General features: G+C 43.9%; 1 protein-coding gene across 13 annotated transcripts in view; it reads left to right on the forward strand.

Moving 5' to 3' along the window:
• Positions 1–18,996, forward strand: part of KANSL3 (KAT8 regulatory NSL complex subunit 3) — a 41,487-nt gene continuing 22,491 nt past the window's right edge. For 9 of the 13 annotated variants that reach the window (XM_089922733.1, XM_089922735.1, XM_022599153.3 and 6 more), the window contains exons 1-5: positions 1–82; positions 1,066–1,330; positions 4,323–4,493; positions 14,568–14,658; positions 14,804–14,989. In XM_089922733.1, coding sequence (XP_089778859.1) covers positions 1,116–1,330; positions 4,323–4,493; positions 14,568–14,658; positions 14,804–14,989 — 663 coding nt within the window. In that variant the 5' untranslated portion in view covers positions 1–82; positions 1,066–1,115. The other 4 variants (XM_089922734.1, XM_089922737.1, XM_089922739.1 and 1 more) reach the window with 4 other exon arrangements.

The following is an 18,996-nucleotide window of genomic DNA, read 5'->3' on the forward strand; positions in this document are numbered from 1 at the left end:
CGGGGCGCCGGGGATTGGAGGCGGTAATGCGCAAGCGCACAGAAATCCGGCCAGGGCTGAGCGCGCGGCTGGAAGGTTGCGGGTGAGGGAAGGGTCGGCCCCGGCGGGGGTGGCGGCCCCGGGGTGGGGTCGAGGCCCGGGTCGGTGTGGGCGGGGGTCTCGGTGAGGACCTCCGGGCTCCCAGGGCGCGCGGGGACCGGGCGGCCTGGGTCGGACGGCCGCGTGGGGCCGGGGGCGGACTCGGGGCGCCGTGACGCGGGCGCTGTGCGGGGCCGGGGTGGGCGGGAGGCGGCTCCTCCTCGTCGTGAACTCTCGGTGACCTTGGCTAAGTCACTCCATCCCCCTGAACCGGCGCCTCTGTCTGTAACGTGCGAATCACAAGCCCTGGCTACCAGCTGGGGCGGTTTTGAGGCTCGGTGGCCGGACCCCCGAAGGGTACCTGGTTCCCCAGGGACCACCCCGGCCTCGGTGAGGGAGAGGGGTCTGTCTCGCATAGCATTGTTACGGATTTTGGGGAGGAGCTCTCACCTGTATATTTTTAAAACTCCAGAGCATTATGAAGTCGTTGCAAAACTTTTGTTTAACACAAACGAGACGTCAAGGGCTTCCGTGAGGCCCACGTTAAGCAGCTGTTCCTGGGATGCTCACGCTACTGCTGGAGACGGCTCTGGGAAGCTTTCGAGAATGGTGTGCAGCCGTAGAGACCCTTAGCTTCAGAATTATTAGTATTTGTAATTCCTCTTGTTTGCCAAAACCCGTCCCGCCCACGTAGGAAATTAGGGCGCTGGCCAAGCAAGTTTAGTATCTGCCTTGGTGAACATTGGAGTCCCTCGGCTTTGCAGTGGACCAAATTGTAGAGATTGAGGATGGAGGTGGTGCTATAGCCTTTTTTGGTGGTGGAGTGGGATCTCAGGAACCCTCCCTACGTGGGCAAGGGTCTGTAGTGTGATGGATACTCAATGACGAATGCTAGAAGGTCACAAAAGTAAGAAGCCTGTTAGATGTTCTAGGTTGGAAGAAATTCTGAGCATTTGAATTGACTTAAACTGGAACTTTTCACTGCAGGTGACTAGCATGCAGGTACCCGTTCTCTGACTTGCTGCCCCTCTTCTGACATGGCCCACCGCGGTGGGGAGAGGGACTTCCAGACGTCAGCGCGGCGCATGGGCACCTCGCTGCTCTTCCAGCTTTCGGTGCATGAGCGGGAGCTGGACCTGGTGTTTCTGGATCATAGCTATGCCAAGCCGTGGAGTGCACACCCAGATGCCAGTAGTGCCCGCCCCACCCGCATGCTCTTTGTTACTCCCCGGAGGCAGCACGAAAGTACCATGTGAGTTTGGGCTTCTCTGCTAAGGGTGGCCATTGCCCTAACTGGGCAGTGATCAGATGGTTGGAGATTAGAGCAGATTTTACTGTGGGAGATTGTAAAGGGGGGGTGGGGATTGGATGTTTAATTCAGGCATCACTGTTAAACATTGCGAGGTTATCAGGCCTATATGTGGACACCTACATCAAGACATCTAATGAGTTAGGAAAGCAAGATGTTCAAAGGAAAGCAAACAACCTGTTGCACTTAGATAACAGGACTTGTCTGGGAAGAGGAATTGAAGAGGATTGTTTCAACTGTGAAGAAAAAGACTGAAGAGTTGACTTTTAAAAATTGCCACCTAGGATTAGACTCATTCATTTAGTCCAGTGATCTGGCTCCAACACTGGCAGCAATAACCTTTTTATGGTAATTCGATTTGCTTTTCCTGGCTTCACCTGGAAAGTTGAGGAGCATATGCCCAAGACCTTGCTTTCTCTCTTAGCTTGTTACAGAACTGTCACCATGGGTTGATCTTAACCCTTCCTAGGTCTGGTTACATATTCAGCCAGCCTGCATTATAGGGTAAGGATTTTTTAATAAATTTACCATGTAATATGTGATAGAATTACATTTGGCCTAAATAAACTCATTTAGCAGTTCTTTTGACCTTTAAGGTGTTCTGATTACTGGTGTTTCAAGATTTGTTGATATATTCTATTTTGATGCTTAAATCATGCCCTTAATAATTTTATAAACTTTTATTGGGAAGAGGTTTTTTTGTTTGTTTGTCTTAATCTGACCTGATGTTTACTCTTTCCCCTGGCACAGGTTTTAGGTTTGTTGGAGAATAGAGATCTCGTGTTTTGCTCTTTAAGATCCCCCAGTGAGCCTTAATGAGCTAGAAGTACCAGGATGTGTGTGTTCAACACGTGTAGAATAGTGGTTTTTACTTCTTTTCCCAGTGAGGGCAGCATTTTGTTGGCCTGCTTTGAATGTACAGGGCATGGGGTCTGTGACTTTAGGGAATAATCCAGCATAATCCTGATGCTTCTGGCCTAGGGCATAACTGAAGAGCTCTTTTAAATAGAATTTGAGGTCTTTCTCTTAGTTATGTAATAGCTTCTTGATATTGAGACTCCTGTGTTCATATCTCATGATATTTTCTTAAAGTGAGATTTTGTGGATTTGGTCATTTCAGTACTCAGAAAATTATGTCCTTTTATAGACTGGCTCCACATATTGGCCCTGAAAGTGGGAGTTTGGCATGTTTTAGGAACTCTTTTTAGGCCATTGGGTCCAGAATGTGGTTACAATGGGGGTGTAAGTGGGAGCTAAGGGAGAAGTTGGCAGAGGCTACCTCATGTAGGAATTTGATTCTAAGAGTTGGTAAGAAGTCATTGAAGGATTTTAAGCTAGAGATTGGATTTTTATTTGAAAAGATCACTCTGAATTTTTGTTAAATAGATTATAGTGCAGGAGTGGAGTAGATAAGACCTGCTAGGAGACCATTGCAGTGGTTGGGGCCAGAGATCATGAGCCTGATGGAGCAGGAATAGTACAGGTGGAGAAAAACGGTTGGCCTTGAGGTGTATTTTGTAGGTCCATCCAACATGCCCTGCTGTAGTGAATTGGAAGGAGTAGCCAGGGTTAAGGGGAAAGGCAAAATTAGGATGACTCTTAGATTTCTGGCTTGAGCAGCTGGGTGGTGCCATGAGTTGGGGAAGGCTTGGGGAAGATGTGGTTGGAATGGTGAAATCAGGAGTTCTATTTTAGGAATACAAGTCTAAGTATCTTGTCCAGTGTCTGGTCCACAGAAGATAATCAGCTCTTTCACCCACCACCAAATCTAGCTGCACATTATTTCACTTCATTTCATAATGGTGTAATTATTCCAGCCATTGGGAATGGATACAATAACATCATTGAGGTCAAAAAGTTAAAGTGATGTTCGGTAGATAGCCAGTGGGCCAGTTTGATTAACATCGGATTTTGGGTGACAAAGTTGGTGCAGTGAAGGACCCTCATGGCACTAGGATTTCTTTAACATTTTAAAATATGAAAGATCCTTCAGGTATCCACTTATGTTTGTTTCTGTTGTAGGCTCCTTACAGAGTGAGTAAGCTAAGGCGTCTGCATTCCAGGTGATCTGTCTTAGACAATCATAGGCTTTTATAGCATATCATTAACTACCAGTTGACTTGCTAAGGAAAGGGCAAGTTCGTATGAATTTATTTAAAACTCTAGACCAACACCGCCCGACAGAACTCTGTAGTGATAGAAATGTTCTATATCTGTTCTGTCCAACATGGTAGCCTTAGGCAGATATGTCTGTTGAGCACTTGAAATGTGGCTTGTGTGACTGAGGAACTGAATTTTTAATTATGTTTATTTATTTATTTAGGCCACGCTGCACAGCTTCAGGATCTTAGTTCCCCAACCAGAAACTGAACCCAGGCCCTCGGCAGTGAAAGTGCAGAGTCCTAACCACTGGATCACCAGGGAATTCCCTCTAATTTTTATTAATTTAAATAGTTCCACGTGGCTTATACCTACTGTATTGGAAAGCACGTTTAGGCAATCAACTATATGCTTAGGGAATATATTTGTCCTTTTAAAAAAAATAGCTCTTTGTCATTTTTGCATAGGTTCATTTTAAAACAACTTTGTGTTCCCCCAGCACATACCAGCATGTCAGAGGGCAGAGATCTAGACAAGCGTGGGAAAGATGACTTTGGTTCATAATTTTCTTGTGGATATAATATGCTTATGCATACTTTAAAGCTGATTAGGGACTTCCCTGGCGGTCCAGTTGTTAAGACTCCCCGCTTCCAATGCAGGAGGCGCGGGTTCGATCCCTGATCAGGGAACTAAGATGCCGCATGGCGCAGCCAAAACAAATAAATAAATAAAAGCTGATTATATTAAAGAGACATTTTTGGCAACCAGATGATCGTTGAATACCTGTGTTGTGTGAAGTACGTGTGGCTGGTCCTATTTCCTCACTTCTTTACAGCGAGTCAGATGTCCCAATAGATGTGGAGACAGTCACGTCAACCCCTGTGCCACTTTATGACAATCAGAAGGCACGCAGCGTGATGAATGAGTGTGAACGGCATGTCATCTTCGCCAGGACCGATGCGGATGCACCTCCCCCTCCAGAGGACTGGGAGGAGCATGTCAACAGGTAGGCTGCTTCTGAGAGGACCGGGCACTCCAGGGTTAGTAGTCACCGCACTGTAAATGTGTATCATTTTCACTGAAACATATTTATTAGGAGCTTATTTCATCTGTAGCCACATGAGTCAGAATGTTCTCCTGTCTCTGCATGATAACTCTCAGCTCACTGTGCAGTGAGCTTCTTGGGAGGAGATCTTGTGTCTCAGCCATCTTTCCATCCCTGACACCTAGGACATTGCCTGGCACATAGTAGGCATATAGTAAATGTTGATTGAACAAATAAATGAGTTAAATTTGATAGGTATGACTTGCTCTCTAGCATATATAGTACATGTTATGTTATGTACTAACATACGTGTATGTCTGAGTTACCCAGACTGCTAGAAAAAGAAACCCTGTTAAATAAATGTCCATTTGTATGACACTGTATTTACAATGTCTGTAATTAGGGTAGTGAAAACGTTCTGGAGTCGTACAAAAAGCTAACAGATGTTTGATTTGAGTGGCTTTTAAAAATAGATTTGTAGGGCTTCCCTGGTGGCGCAGTGGTTGAGAGTCTGCCTGCCAATGCAGGGGACAGAGGTTCGTGCCCCAGTCTGGGAAGATCCCGCATGCCGCGGAGCGGCTGGGCCCGTGAGCCATGGCCGCTGAGCCTCCGCTTCCGGAGCCTGTGCTCCGCAACGGGAGTGGCCACGACAGTGAGAGGCCCGCGTACCGCAAAAAAAAAAAAAAAAAAAATTTGTAGTCTGTGGTTTTGGGGGAACACTTCACCCCACTTTGATGAGTTTGCTGCCTAGTTTTATTCTCTTACAGCCTACTCACCGTGGGGACTCAGCACTCCTCTTTAGGTCATTTGTTGTTCATTTGGCAGATACTTATTTATCTTTTATTTATTACATAAAACTTTATGAAGATAAAATTTACGTACCATACAATTCACCTATTTAATGTGTACAATCAGTGGTTTTTAGTATATTCATCCCCACAGTCAATTTGATGAACATTTTCCTTAACCCCAAAAGAAACTCCATACCCATTAGCAGTCACTTCCCATTTCCTCCCAACCCCTCCAGCGCCTAGCAACCACCAGTCTACTTTCTGTCTCTAAATTTGCCTTTTCCGAACATTTTATATAGATGGACTCATACAGAACATGGTCTTTTGTGACTGGATTCTTTCACTTAGCATAATGTTTTCAAGATTCATCCATGTTGATGCATGTGTCAATATTTCATTCCCTTTTAATGCTGAATGATATTCTATGGTATGGATGTACCACATTTTGTTTATCCATTCATCTGTTGATGGATATTTGGGTTGCTAACACTTTTTGGCTATTACGAATGATGTCACTTTGAATGTTCATATACTTGTTTTTTAAAAAATAAAATTATTTTTATTTATTTATTTATTTTTGGCTGCGTTGGGTCTTCGTTGCTGCCGCGGGCTTTCTCTAGTTGTGGTGAGCGGGGGCTACTCTTCGTTGCGGTGTGTGGGCTTCTCATTGTGCTGGCTTCTCTTGTTGTGGAGCACGGGCTCTAGGCAAACGGGCTTCAGTAGTCTTGGCATGTGGGCTCAGTAGTTGTGGCTCGAGGGCTCTAGAGCTCAGGCTCAGTAGTCGTGGTGCATGGGCTTAGTTGCTTCGCAGCGTGTGGGATCTTCCTGGACCAGGGCTCGAACCCGTGTCCCCTGCATTGACAGATGGATTCTTAACCACTGGCCCACCAGGGGAGTCCCCATATACTTGTTTTTGTGTGGACATACGTTTTCATTTCTCTTGCATATATACCTAGGAGTGGAATTACTGGATCATATGATCACTCTGTCTAACTTGTGAGGAATTTTCAGATTGTTCTCCAAAAGGGCTACATCATTTTACATTCCCACCAGCGGTGTATGAGAGTTCCAGTTTCTCCACATCTTTGGCAACACTTGTTTTTAATCTGTCTTTTTCTTATTATGACCATTCTAGTGGGTATGAAGTGACATCTCATTGTGGTTTTAATTTGCATTTCCCTCATGGCTCTCTCTATATGTATTTACCTACTAAGGGAGTGTTAATATCTTTATATCAGGGTTTGGTAAGTGGTAAACTTGCCATAATGTTGGAGAGCTCTTACTTTATAATAATGGAAGAAAAAGAAGTAATTTGATAGGAGGAAGGGTAGGAAAGTTTGAGGCTAATTGGCATGGTTTATGAGTTTGGCTGGAAGCAGGGAATGAGACTGAGCTGGTGTGCTTATGTGATCAGGATAGTAGCTGTTGAAGGAGGAGCAGTTCTGCACCTTGACTGAAGAGCTTTTGCAGAAGTTGTTCGGGGTCTTGAATTGGAATTAACATTGTGCCCTAAGAAGGGGAAATGCTCTCTAGAGCTTCAGATAAAGAGGAAAACTGCTGTGAATGAAGATCAGCTACTAGAGTATTACCGGAGTCAGTGAATTCGGGAAAGTAGTTTATCACCATTGTTACAGTTAATAATACTAAAAATACTGACAATGGTAGTAACAAAAAAGAACTACCATTTGTCGAGTGCTTTCTAGGTGCCAGGCATTGTGCCAAGCGCTTCATATGCATTCTCTCTTTTAAATCTCACAACTCTCCTAGGCATATCCCTTCTTCATCTCTGTTTTACAAATGAAGAAACCGAGCTCAGGGAGTTGGAGAAACCTTAGGAAGTAGTGGAGCAAGGATTTGTTTAAAGCGAGCAGTCTGACTCTGGAGCCCAGTGTTCTCAACTACTATACCTTCTCTTTAAGGGTAGTAAAAAGAGAGACCAGTTAGTTATGGCTGAACAAGGTGGCCTCACACTTATGTGTCCTTTATGGTGTTGGTTGCCTTGTCCTCAGTTTGCAGTTTCAGAAACTGCATGGGAGAATTGCATGAATTTTTCGATCAGTTTGCCCATGGTCATGATCAGAAGGTTTTGGGGGACTCTTCATGTTTACCAAAGTCATCAGAGACTTAATAATACATATGAATACCAGTTTCTTAATTTATAAGGAGAGATACAACTGCAAGGCAGATGAGACACTGGGGTGGCCTGGCCCAGAGCATTGATTCTCAGTAGGAGAATCTGGGAAGCTATTCTGTTCGCGCAGTGGATGGCGAGTGGACAGTCTGCACAGGAGGTGCCCTCCTTCAACAAGGTAGCTGGATGCACCCATCTTTCCTTGAAGCAAGACGGGCCCACAGAGTTAGGCCAGGGCACACCTCCACCTGCCCAGTCCTGCAGAGAAACACTGACAGATTCTAATCTTTGGCTTGTCTTTCTCCATGTGGACCTCCATCCCTGTGTTATGACATTGCCACAGATTGATATGATTAATTAGCGCTCAGTTTATCTCAGATTATTTGTCTTTTAGTGTCTGATGAGATTTTGGAGGCGTCCTTCTCCCATTAGCAACAGGCTTACAAACCATCTCTTCAGGTAGGTTACTTTTACACACAGTTAATTTCATTATTTGATGGTACTTACTGACTTCAATTTCAGAGGTCACCACTTTATGACCTTGTCCCCAAGTTCTGGATCTGTAGCCTGTTTGGAGGTTGCAGTTAGTTCTCTCTGCTTGATTGTAATCATCTTGTTGCCATTCTTTCCCTTGATTTGATTGTTAAATTGCTGCTTCTTTTCTTCCTGTATAAAATCATGTAAAATTACAGTTTCCCACATCTAGAACTCATGGACTATATAGGACAGCTCCCTAGAAATCTGTTTTTCCTCAGAGAGATTACTGACCTCTCTTATCAGTGGATTCAGAAACTTAATTTTCTTTTTTAGTGCCCTATTTCACCCTCTTGAATTATTTTAGTAGCAACTGCCTTCAGATAACTTTCTATGTTTAGAAAATGAAGGCCCCCCCGCCACCCAGCCTGAACTGACTCTGAGTTTCTCTAGTAATGCCTGATATTTCATGAAACAGTTTAATATCCCTCTCTTCTTGACTTAATTGTCTAGATCAGGGGTTGGCAAACTATGGCCTATGTGCCAAATCCGGCCCATTGCTTATTTTTGTATGGCCCATGAGCTAAGAATGGTTTCTACATTTTTAAGTGGTTGAAAAAAAATTTTAAAGACACAAGAAATTCAAATTTCAGTGTCCATAAATACAGTTTTATTGGAACACAGTCATGCCCACTCATTTAGGTATTGTCTGTAGCTGCTTTTGCACTACAGCTGCGGAGTTGCATAGCTGTGATGGAAACCATATGGCACACAAACTCTAAAATATCTGCTATCCAGTCCGTTATAGAAGAAGTTTGCCGACCGCTGGTCTAGATTGCGTTCTTGTGTCTGCATGCCAAAATCGTGTGACCTGGAGAACCTTTGAAAATGTTATACATTTGCTGGTGTAGTAATGTTGTCCCCAAGAAGTTGGACCAGCTTTTTCCCCCAGATGTTTGTCAAATGCCAAGTTTAATTAGATGAACAGCTTTTCAAAGACATTTAACAAAATACTGCTGACATATGATACTTTGGGGCATTGCTCTCAAATGGATTTTAGGACGTTGTCAACATTTCAGTAAAAGAATCTAGTGTCCTAAAGCAGGTTGTCTTATCTTAGAAATCAGAACTTCTGAATTCAATTGAAAAAAATTCTTCTTTTCTAAATTTGCTCTAATTATGTCTCTCAATATTGTATGTATCTATATGTTAATCTCAAATGGATGTTTGAAATTTTGAGTTCAAGATCTTTGAGTTATTTTCCCTCCCTCTCCCTTCCTCTCTCCCTGCCTCTCTCTGTCCCTGTCATTCCTCTCTTCCTTTCTCCTGGTGTTTAAGCAAAGAATTTTATAATCTGAAAAAGTAAGTGTGACCCTTTTTCTTCTCTCTGATGTTCTTTCTCTCTCTCTGCTTGCCTTCTGGTTTAAAAAAAAAATCCTTTAGACATTTTAATATTGAATTAGTATCAGAGAAAGAATTACCTTTGAAAATATCAGGTTCTGGGACTGATGTGACTTTTTGGCTGCTTTGGATAAGAGGAGCCAGAAGTCAGAATGTCATTTGGGTTCAGTGGGAGCGTGGAGAACATTAGTGTCTGATCTCATCTAAGCAATGGAGAGAAGGCATTTTTGTACTCATGAAAATTGAATAGGTTTAGGTGGGGTGAGCGTGTTGACTCACCACAGTTCCCATCAGCTATTTGACTGTTTAGACTTGTATTTAAAATTCTGTATCCTGTTTTTAAATTTTTCCTTAATTATATCTTTTGCATGCTCTTAATCTTGGGTTAGATCATTTTTTTCTGCCCACTTAATTTTCCAGCCTCCCACGAAACTGGCAAAATATAGAGAACATGTTTCAGTTCTTGGAATCACTTTGTTATATATCCAGCAACAATCCTAAGAACTTTTTCTGGGGATTTTAGATTCTCAACATTGTGGTTTTTCAATTTAATTTCAGCTGACATTGGTGTATGGTAGTAATTTCTAAATAGCTTGTAGTCCCCCTCCCATTTTGTTCACATCATTTTCCTTGCTCCTGTCATTTCGGGTTTCAGGATAAATATAGAGTAAGAAAAACAAATAGAGAAAACATCCTGTTGTATAATAAAGAACAGGATAATTTTGGAAACACTGTCGGTACCTCATAAATAAAAATTATACCTCATTCTCTGTCCTTGGGATTAAGGTTTACAACATGATCAATGGGCTTTGAGAAAGGTCAAGAGATTGTTGAACATGAAGAAATTGTATTCATTGTTTAACCTGTTTGATTATCACTGAGCATTGCTGCTGGGGGTAAGGCTGCAGTATAATACTGCTTTCAAGATGTCGTAGGTTCTTTATACATATTATTTTCACAGAACTGAAATTCAAAAATTTTAACACATCTTTCATTTCCACTTCAAGAGATTTATCCTTCAGAGATACTTGCACAACCATGTAAAGATATGGATAGAATAGATGTGTGTTTGAGTGTATTGGGGAGAGGAGGGATGGTCACTGTGACTGTTTATAATAGCAACAAAAGGGACACAACCTAAATGCCAACCAGTAGGGTAGAGCCAGCCATTAAAAGCAAAGAAGTTTATTAAAATGGAAATATCCATGTATCTCCAGAGAGCTTTTTTTTTTTAATTTTTTTTTTAACGGTACACGGGCCTCTCACTGTTGTGGCCTCTCCCGTTGCAGAGCACAGGCTCCGGACGCACAGGCTCAGCGGCCATGGCTCACGGGCCCAGCCGCTCCACAGCATGTGGGATCTTCCCAGACCGGGGCACGAACCCGCGTCCCCTGCATCGGCAGGCGGACTCTCAACCACTGCGCCACCAGGGAAGCCCCAGAGAGCTTTTTATAACCACTTGTGAACATCCTCTGTCTCCTCCCACCACCACCAAACCCCCAAGCCCATCCAAGAATCACTATACATATGAGACATGCTACTCATGTTAGTGTGTCGTACATTTAAATAATGTGAAGGAAAATGAGATTATGAACCAGTGGGCTGGAAGATGCTGGTTCCCACAAACCTTCCTGGTCCCAGAGTATCCTGAGTCCCAACTTGGAGTAAAAGCTTCTACCCCCCTACCTCCCAAATCCAGAATCTCTCTGAATATCAAGGCACAACAAAAACTGACCAGATCCTAATGAAGTAGCAGAAATTAAGCCAAGAGAGCTATGGGAAAATAAGAAAAAGGACAATTCCAAGAAACCTAAGACTGCTTCTAGTATGCCACAAGGGGTTATAAAAGGATGAGAGGCTTTGGAGGTTAAGGCGGATTGAGCTTTGGCAACAAAGCTACTACAGGTAGAGGGTACCCCTGAAGAATTCTGTGATCCTGGACTTCAGCTTGCTCCCATCAGCAGTCATAGCTACCTGAGCTTTTTACTGTTCGAAGGAACCGTAAAGATCATCTAGTCCATCTCTTTTACAGTCAAGGAGACTGAGGGCACACAGCCAGATCCTGGCTCATAGCTAGTGTTCTCCTGGACTGTGCAACTGTGGTAAGTTGTCAAACTGGAGACGTGGTAGGTGGAGATTTTACTTTACAGAAGGAAAGGATAGTGGGATAACTGTGCAATGTGCATAACAAAGGGTAATTTGCCTTCCACCTGCATGTTTACTGGGCCGTGTTGTTAGATGACCTGTAGAAAAGAGGGTGTCTGGTTGGTGGGTTATGATGGGAAAGGTGCTAGTCTGTTATAAAGTAAGAGAAATGGAGATTGCTGAAGTTGTTTGAAGCAACTTCCTTGCGGTTCAGGCACCCTGTATAGTGAAGGGCTCAATTTACAGTTGGCCCACATGGTGTATCCGTGTTCCTCTGCTGCTCAGGACCCAGGCGCTTCTGTGGTAGGGAGTGAGAGGGTTTGAATTTGTACTCCACTATTTACAGGATTTAGAACGTAGTATGCATACAATTCATCTGTTTCTTTATTCAGCACATGTTCAAGTCCCTACTCTGTGTCAGACACTGCTTTATGTGCTGGGATGTAGCACTTAAAATGGACAACAGTCTCGGCCATCTTGGCCTTTACATTCTAGCAGAGGAGGACAAACCAAGCAAATAAATAAAATGGATACAGTGTGAGGTGGTGGTATGGCTGGAAGCGGGGATAGGGAACCCCAGGGTGGGAGTGAGGTGTCGGCAGTTTTAAGTACAGGTGAGTCAGGGAAAGCCTCAGTAGGTGACATTTGAACAAGGACCTGGAGATTGGAGAGGGAGCCATTGTTTCAGGTAAGGGGAATGGATGGTTAGGGCCCAGTCTGCTGTGAGAGCATGCAGGATGTGCATGGGGGAGATAAAGGGAGGGGGCAATGTGGGGAAGCACAGTAAGCTGGGGACAGTCATGGAGGATGAGGTTGGAGAGGCAGGGGGGGTCCAGACAGCCCATTGCAAGGACTTGGGCTTTCAGCTGATTGAAATGGGGCCATTGAAGGGTTTGAGCCCAGTGACATGATCTGATTTAGGTTTTTGATTGATTTTTTTCCAAAATTGGTTTTCCAAAAGGTGGTACTAATTTATATTTCCATCAGCAAAGTTTCCAGGGATCCATTTTCTTACACCCGCACGACAGTACTACTGAACTTCTTATGACTACATTTTTTAAAAAATTAATTTATTTTATTTTTGGCTGCATTGGGTCTTCGCTGCTACGCATGGGCTTTCTCTAGTTGTGGCGAGCGGGGACTACTCTTCGTTGCGGTGCCTGGGCTTCTCATTGCGGTGGCTTTTCTTTGTTGCGGAGCACGGGCTCTAGGTGCACGGGCTTCAGTAGTTGTGGTGCACGGGCCTAGTTGCTCCGCAGCATATGGGATCTTCCCGGACCAGGGCTCGAACCCGTGTCCCCTGCATTGGTAGGCGGATTCTTAACCACTGCACCACCAGGGAAGTCCCTGCATTTATTTATTAATATTTATTTATTTATTTATTTGGCATCGGGTCTTAGCTGCAGCACCAGATTCTTCGTTGTGGTGTGTGGACTTCTCTCTAGTTGTGGCACACAGGCTCTAGAGCGTGTGGGCTCAGTAGTTGCAGCGTGCGGGTTCTGTAGTTGGTGGCGCGCAGGCTCTAGAGCACAGGCTTGGTTGCCCCATGGCATGTGGGATCTTATTTCCCCGACCAGGGATCGAACCCATATCCCCTGCATTGGAAGGCAGATTCTTAACCACTGGACCACCAGGGAAGGCCCAAGGGGGTTGACTGCCTTTTCATGAACTGCCTTTTCATGTTCTTTGCCCATTGTTTTTGTTTTGAGTGTTTTGTCCTTTTCTTAATAGTTTTCTAGAGGCTTTTTCTATTTTAATGAAACAGTAGTTATTTTTTCATTGTGTTTTGACTTCATTTATGATACTTAATTTTTTCCTTTGCAGAAATTTGAAATTTTTATGTAGTTACATTTATGTTTCTTCTTTTTATGGCTTCTAGGTTTTAGGTCATACATAGAAAGTTTTACTCATTCTAAGATATAGATTAGATAGGTAGTTAGATTTTTTTAATTACTGTTTTTTCCTAGTACTTTGGTCATTTTATTTTTATTTAACTTTTTATTCCACTTGCAATTTATTTTGGTGTAAAGAGTGATGTGTAGGAATCCAGATTTTCTTTTTCCAGGTGGCTGGTAGTTGTCACAGCCCTGTTTACTTTTTCCCTGCTGATTTGGAGCACTACCTTGATCTCGTTCCAGGTTCTCCTTTGGGTCTGGCATCCACCTAAAATTGTTTAAAGGAGATTTAAGCACCAGTTTATTTTTATGGCAGGGAGAGTTGGTAAACAATTGGGTATCTTCTGTTACCTTTCTCTTAGTATCTTTAGGAAGATTACTGGCCAGAGTTGGAGTATCAGAGTAATTAAGATTGCCAGGAGTGGGGTGGAGGGGGGCTTTAGTCAGCTCCACACTGCTGTGCTCCGTGTCATTAGGTGGGGACAGGAGCAGTAGGACAGGTTTCTAACTGCAGGGAGTTTACAGCTGAGCTGGAGGAGGAACCATAAAGCCTTCCATAAGCAAGGTAAAAGTGTGTCTTCCAGGGTCATATGCAGGGATGATACAGAGTTAACTTATATGGAACAGACCATTCAAAAGTAAATTTGTTAATTGTGTGACATACAGGGAAAAAAATGGAAAAGGGAGAAAGGTTAGTGAGGGGTGGATTCTTAAGGAGTGGGAGAAGAGCCACTTCGTTTGTTATATTTTCGTTCCTAAAGCTGATTTAAATAGGCCTCTTATCTTAGTCTGAGGTTTTAGTACATTAAAATGCTTTCTCATCCTGTCTGCCTTTTTGTGTGAAATATTAAACTTGTGAAATTCAAATATGTCTGTGCAATGGTGCCATGCTTCTGTTTACTAATGGATTATATTAGCCACTAGGTAATTAATTACCTTTGCTCACACCAAAAAGACTGTTTGTGACTGGTTTTGACTTGTGGTGTGTATGTTAATACAAGTATATGTTGAGGTGATTCATTGGCAGCATTGGTTGGCCAGAATCTGGGTGTTGTGCTTTAGCTTCGTTCTAAGCTACTTTGAGTTATACTGTTTCATAGTGGGAACAAAATACATGACATAATCTTCTTTGTACAGTGTACGTGCATGGCGAGCATCCCCAGGGTTTGACTTTAATTCCTCAGAGTTTCTCTTATAGGACTGGCTGGACAATGGCCCAGAACAAGCTATTCAACAAGATCCTCAAAGCCCTGCAGTCTGATCGGCTTGCCCGCTTGGCCAACGAAGGGGTAAGACTCTAGAAGCCTGCCCACCGTGGGCTCCCCATAGTTCGGGCCTCACGGGCTAGCTGACCTCACCCCGCCCCCCCCACCCCCACCCCACGTTGCTAACGAGGTGGCCCTCATACTTTGTCCCCCCACTTACACCTCTCAGGCTTGTAACGAGCCAGTGCTGCGCCGTGTTGCCGTGGACAAGTGTGCGAGGAGAGTGCGGCAAGCTCTGGCGAGTGTGAGCTGGGACACCAAGCTGGTCCAGTGGCTGCACACCACCCTGGTGGAGACCTTGAGTCTGCCCATGCTGGCCGCCTACCTGGATGCTTTGCAGACACTGAAAGGGAAGGTGAGGCCATGATTGCCATCTGCCCTGTCCTGGGGTAGCCAGCCTCCGCTGTGGGTTCAGGAAGTGGGGTTGGGCGAGGTCATTGCCTGGTCAACCTGGAGGGCATGACTGAAGCTAACAGGTTTGTTACCAAAAATAGGAGACATGGTATCATTTCGTGTCTTCACCAGGCGTAAATGTCTCTAGCCCTCCTGAAAACCAGAGAACATGTTTAGCCTCTGCAGCCCTGCAGCTTGTGGTCTGAGGTGAGGTGAGAAAAGAGAAGATGAGGGGTTTACCAGGGAGGGGTGTTGAGAGGGGGGCAGGAAGCAGACCCGTGGTGCTGAGAGTGTGGGGGTGCGCGTGGGGAGGTGTTCCGGAGCAGGGAGCGCCGTGATGCGATGCCTCGGTCTCTCCTCATCATGATGAGCCTTCGGTAGCAACACTTTCACTTCAATCACTCTTTATAAAGCGTATCGTTAACTTTCCCTGCTTTCTTACTTAGACGGTATTGCACAAAGTTACACTGTTTTTCTTCATGATTGCACTTTATTTTGGTTGCAGTTACTGCACTGGGCTGTGTTCGGTGTGATTGGAGTACAGGTTCTGGGGGCAGACTGCCTGGCTGATCTCATCTTGATTACTGATTAGCTGCGTAATCTTGGATTAGTGTCTCAATTTCCTCATCTCTAAAAACATGGCTGATACTAATACCTATCTAGGATTTTTGTGAAAATTCATTAATCGAGATAGAATGCTTGCCACAAAGTTTGGCACATAGGAAACGCACAGTAACTGTTAATGATTTATAAGTGGTACCATCATTTTTAGTGTTTTGCTCCAATACAGAATGGCCTCAGGCAACTTGGATTACTTCAGTTCTTGACTTTTTTTTAAGTGGTTTTCTTCTCCTTTGCAGGAAGCTGGCCTGCTTTGTTGCTATAATTTACCTGGCCAACAGCTTTCCCCAGCCATATTCCCCCAATTTCCAGACTTATTGTTTCCTGCCTGTTTGTTACTTGAAGGTTGCTGAGTTTGTTTGAAAGCAAAAGAAGACTGGCTTAGTGTGGAAATAAAACAAAACTCAGGACCAGATGCGTTAATGAAATGCATGGTAGGAAATTTGACATTAATTTATACATTCAACTATTTTGTGCCTATAATGTGCCAGGCACTGGGATGAGCAAGACAGAAATGCTGTCTACTCTGATGGAGCTTATTTTCTAGTGGAGAAAGAGACAAAAGAAAAGATAGTCCCAGAATTCCCCCTGTGCTGCCCCTCGTCAGTGGAGACCCTGGCCCAGGAGGTGAATAGGGGGAAGGCATGGGCACAGGGTGGGTGTGGAGCCACGACAGGCCCCTGGCCGAGAACAGTGGCTTGTGAGTATTTCAGGCATTTTAAATGTTCTCCACAGCATTCTACCTATGGGAAGAGTACGGCATTGGTGAATATCCCCTAAGGGATGAATATTAGTAGTGCCCAGAGCCCATTTCTCTGCCTTACATTGCATGGCCAGTATGCCTTGGAGGTCATTTCCCTCGTAAAGAAGTTTGCCCTGCTCCCCCACTGAAGTCACTGTCTGGATGTTCCCATGTGAATGAAGTGGTGTAAGTGGTGTTCAGGCTTATTGAGCATGATGGACCGCTGGCGGGACTCCACAGGTGTGCATAGTGCATGCTGCCCGGCCCTGCTTCTAGGTCATGGTGTAGGTTAGCTGGAATGGCAGAGGACACACAGTCAGCAGGGTCCCAGACTGTGAGCCGCTGTCCGCTTGAGGCTCTGCTTTCAGTGGTTCGTCTCCCTTCAGGCTCTTATGTTCCCACGACTCTCAGATTCACAGCAAATACTTAGGTTGTTTCCCACAACTTCTAATGTTCCTGCTGGATGAAAATGCAGGTGGATGGGATCGTGCTCTTGGCCCAGCTACTTTCACCACCAGACCTATTGTAAGGGGAGCAGAGAAGGTATAGACCCTAGCCTCTTCATTGTCTGCTGAGAGAAATGCAGTGCTGGAGAGACCAGGGATGCTTGGTCTGCCTGGCTCCAAGCAGAGAAGTTGGTTATTGATTAATTATTTCTAAGTATTTTTATTTACAGAAAGTGAGTTTCAAGGCTTTGTCATTTGAGAGGTGTACTCTTATTACTGCCAGATAAAAGCTTTTAAAGTCTAATTCAGTCAGATCCTCTACCTCAAGGTGTTGAGTGGCTCACAGAGACAAAGTAAGTTACAAGAAATGGCCAGTTTAGGGTGAAGATCCTTTGCAGTTGGGCCCTAGCCTTTGTTACTAGCCTTACGTCCTCGTCCTCCTACTTCCTTGCTCAAATTCTCGACTTCAGGCCATCTGTGCCCAGAATAAGCCCTGTTCTTTCTTGCTTATATCTGGTGTCTCTGATTAGAAGGCTTTCCCCCGTCTTCTGTTAGAATTCTTCAGAGTGCATCTCACTTCACATGCTGCATCGTCAGATGAAAATTGCCTGCTTGCTTCCCTCTTCTCTGCTAGATGGTTTGAATCATAGTGTGAGGCTTATTTTTCTTTATGGCACTTATCAGCCCCTCCTCTTTTGTTGTTTGTGTGGTTGTCTTCATTAACCCTTGTAGATTAAATTCCTTTGCAGTAAGCACTAGGCTGGTGTCTTGTAACAGCAGTGTTGCGTTGCGTAAACATTTGTTTCCTGAATTAAACTGAGAAAGCCGCATGGTTATATTCCCCTCATTTCTTTTGTTTTTTAAAATTTATTTATTTATTTATTTTTGGCTGCGTTGGGTCTTCGTTGCTGCGCGCAGGCTTTCTCTAGTTGCAGCGAGCAGGAGCTACTCTTCGTTGCGGTGCGCGGGCTTCTCATTGCGGTGGCTTCTCTTGTTGCGGAGCACGGGCTCTAGGCGTGTGGGCTTCAGTAGTTGTGGTGCACGGGCCTAGTTGCTCCGCGGTATATGGGATCTTCCTGGACCAGGGCTCGACCCCGAGTCCCCTGCATTGGCAGGCGGATTCTTAAGCACTGCGCCACCAGGGAAGTCCCTCCCCTCATTTCTTGTACAGAAACCTTTTTAGTCTTGCTCTTTAAAAATTAGGATCACTGTCCTTGCTTATCATTGCCTGGAACAGCTTATCTTCTTGTCCTATCTTTGCATTTTTTATTTTAATTGAAGTATAATTGACATAGCATTATATTAGTTTCAAGTATACAGTATAATGATTTGATATTTGTATGTATTGCTAGATGATCACAATAAGTCTAGTTAACATATGTCACCACACATAGTTACAAACATATTTTTTTTCTTATGATGAGAATTTTTAAGATCTACTCTCTTAGCGACTTTCAAATCTGGAATACAGTGTTATTAACTGTAGTCACCATGCTGTACGTTACATTCCATGGCTTTATTTATTTTGTACTTTTTGATCCCTTTTACCCATTTCACTATCCTCCACCCCCTCCCTCTGGCAACCACCAGTCTGTTCTTTGTATCTATGAGTTTGGTTTTTTGTTTTGTTTGTTTTTCTTTAGATTCCACATACAAGTGAGATCATACGGTATTTATGTTTCCCTGTCTGACTTAACTTCACTTAGCACAGTGCCCTCAGGGTCCATCCATGTTTTCGAAAATGGCAAGATTTCCTTCTTTTTTATGGCTGAATAATATTCGTGTGTGTGTGTGTGTGTGTGTAGAAAACGTGGCATATATACATATGCCACATTTTCTTTATCCATCATCCATCAGTGGACACTTAGGTTGTTTCCATATCTTGCCTATTGTACTTAATGCTGCAGTGAACATGGGGGTGTATATATCTTTTTGAGTTATTGTTGTTTTCTTCAGATAAATACACGGAAGTGGAATTGCTGGATCATATGATAGTTTTATTTTTAATTTTTTGAGGAACATCCTTACTGATTTTTGTAGTAGCTGCACCAATTTACATTCTCACCAATGTGCACAGGGGTTCCCTTTTCTCCACATCCTTGCCAAAATTTGTTAATGCTTGTCTTTTTGATAATAGCCATTCTAACAGGTGTGAGATGA

This window comes from Delphinapterus leucas, chromosome 13, assembly GCF_059928025.1.
Source record: "Delphinapterus leucas isolate spDelLeu-1000000601 "Yukka" chromosome 13, BTC_Dleu_Yukka2, whole genome shotgun sequence".
Lineage (NCBI taxonomy): Eukaryota > Metazoa > Chordata > Mammalia > Artiodactyla > Monodontidae > Delphinapterus > Delphinapterus leucas.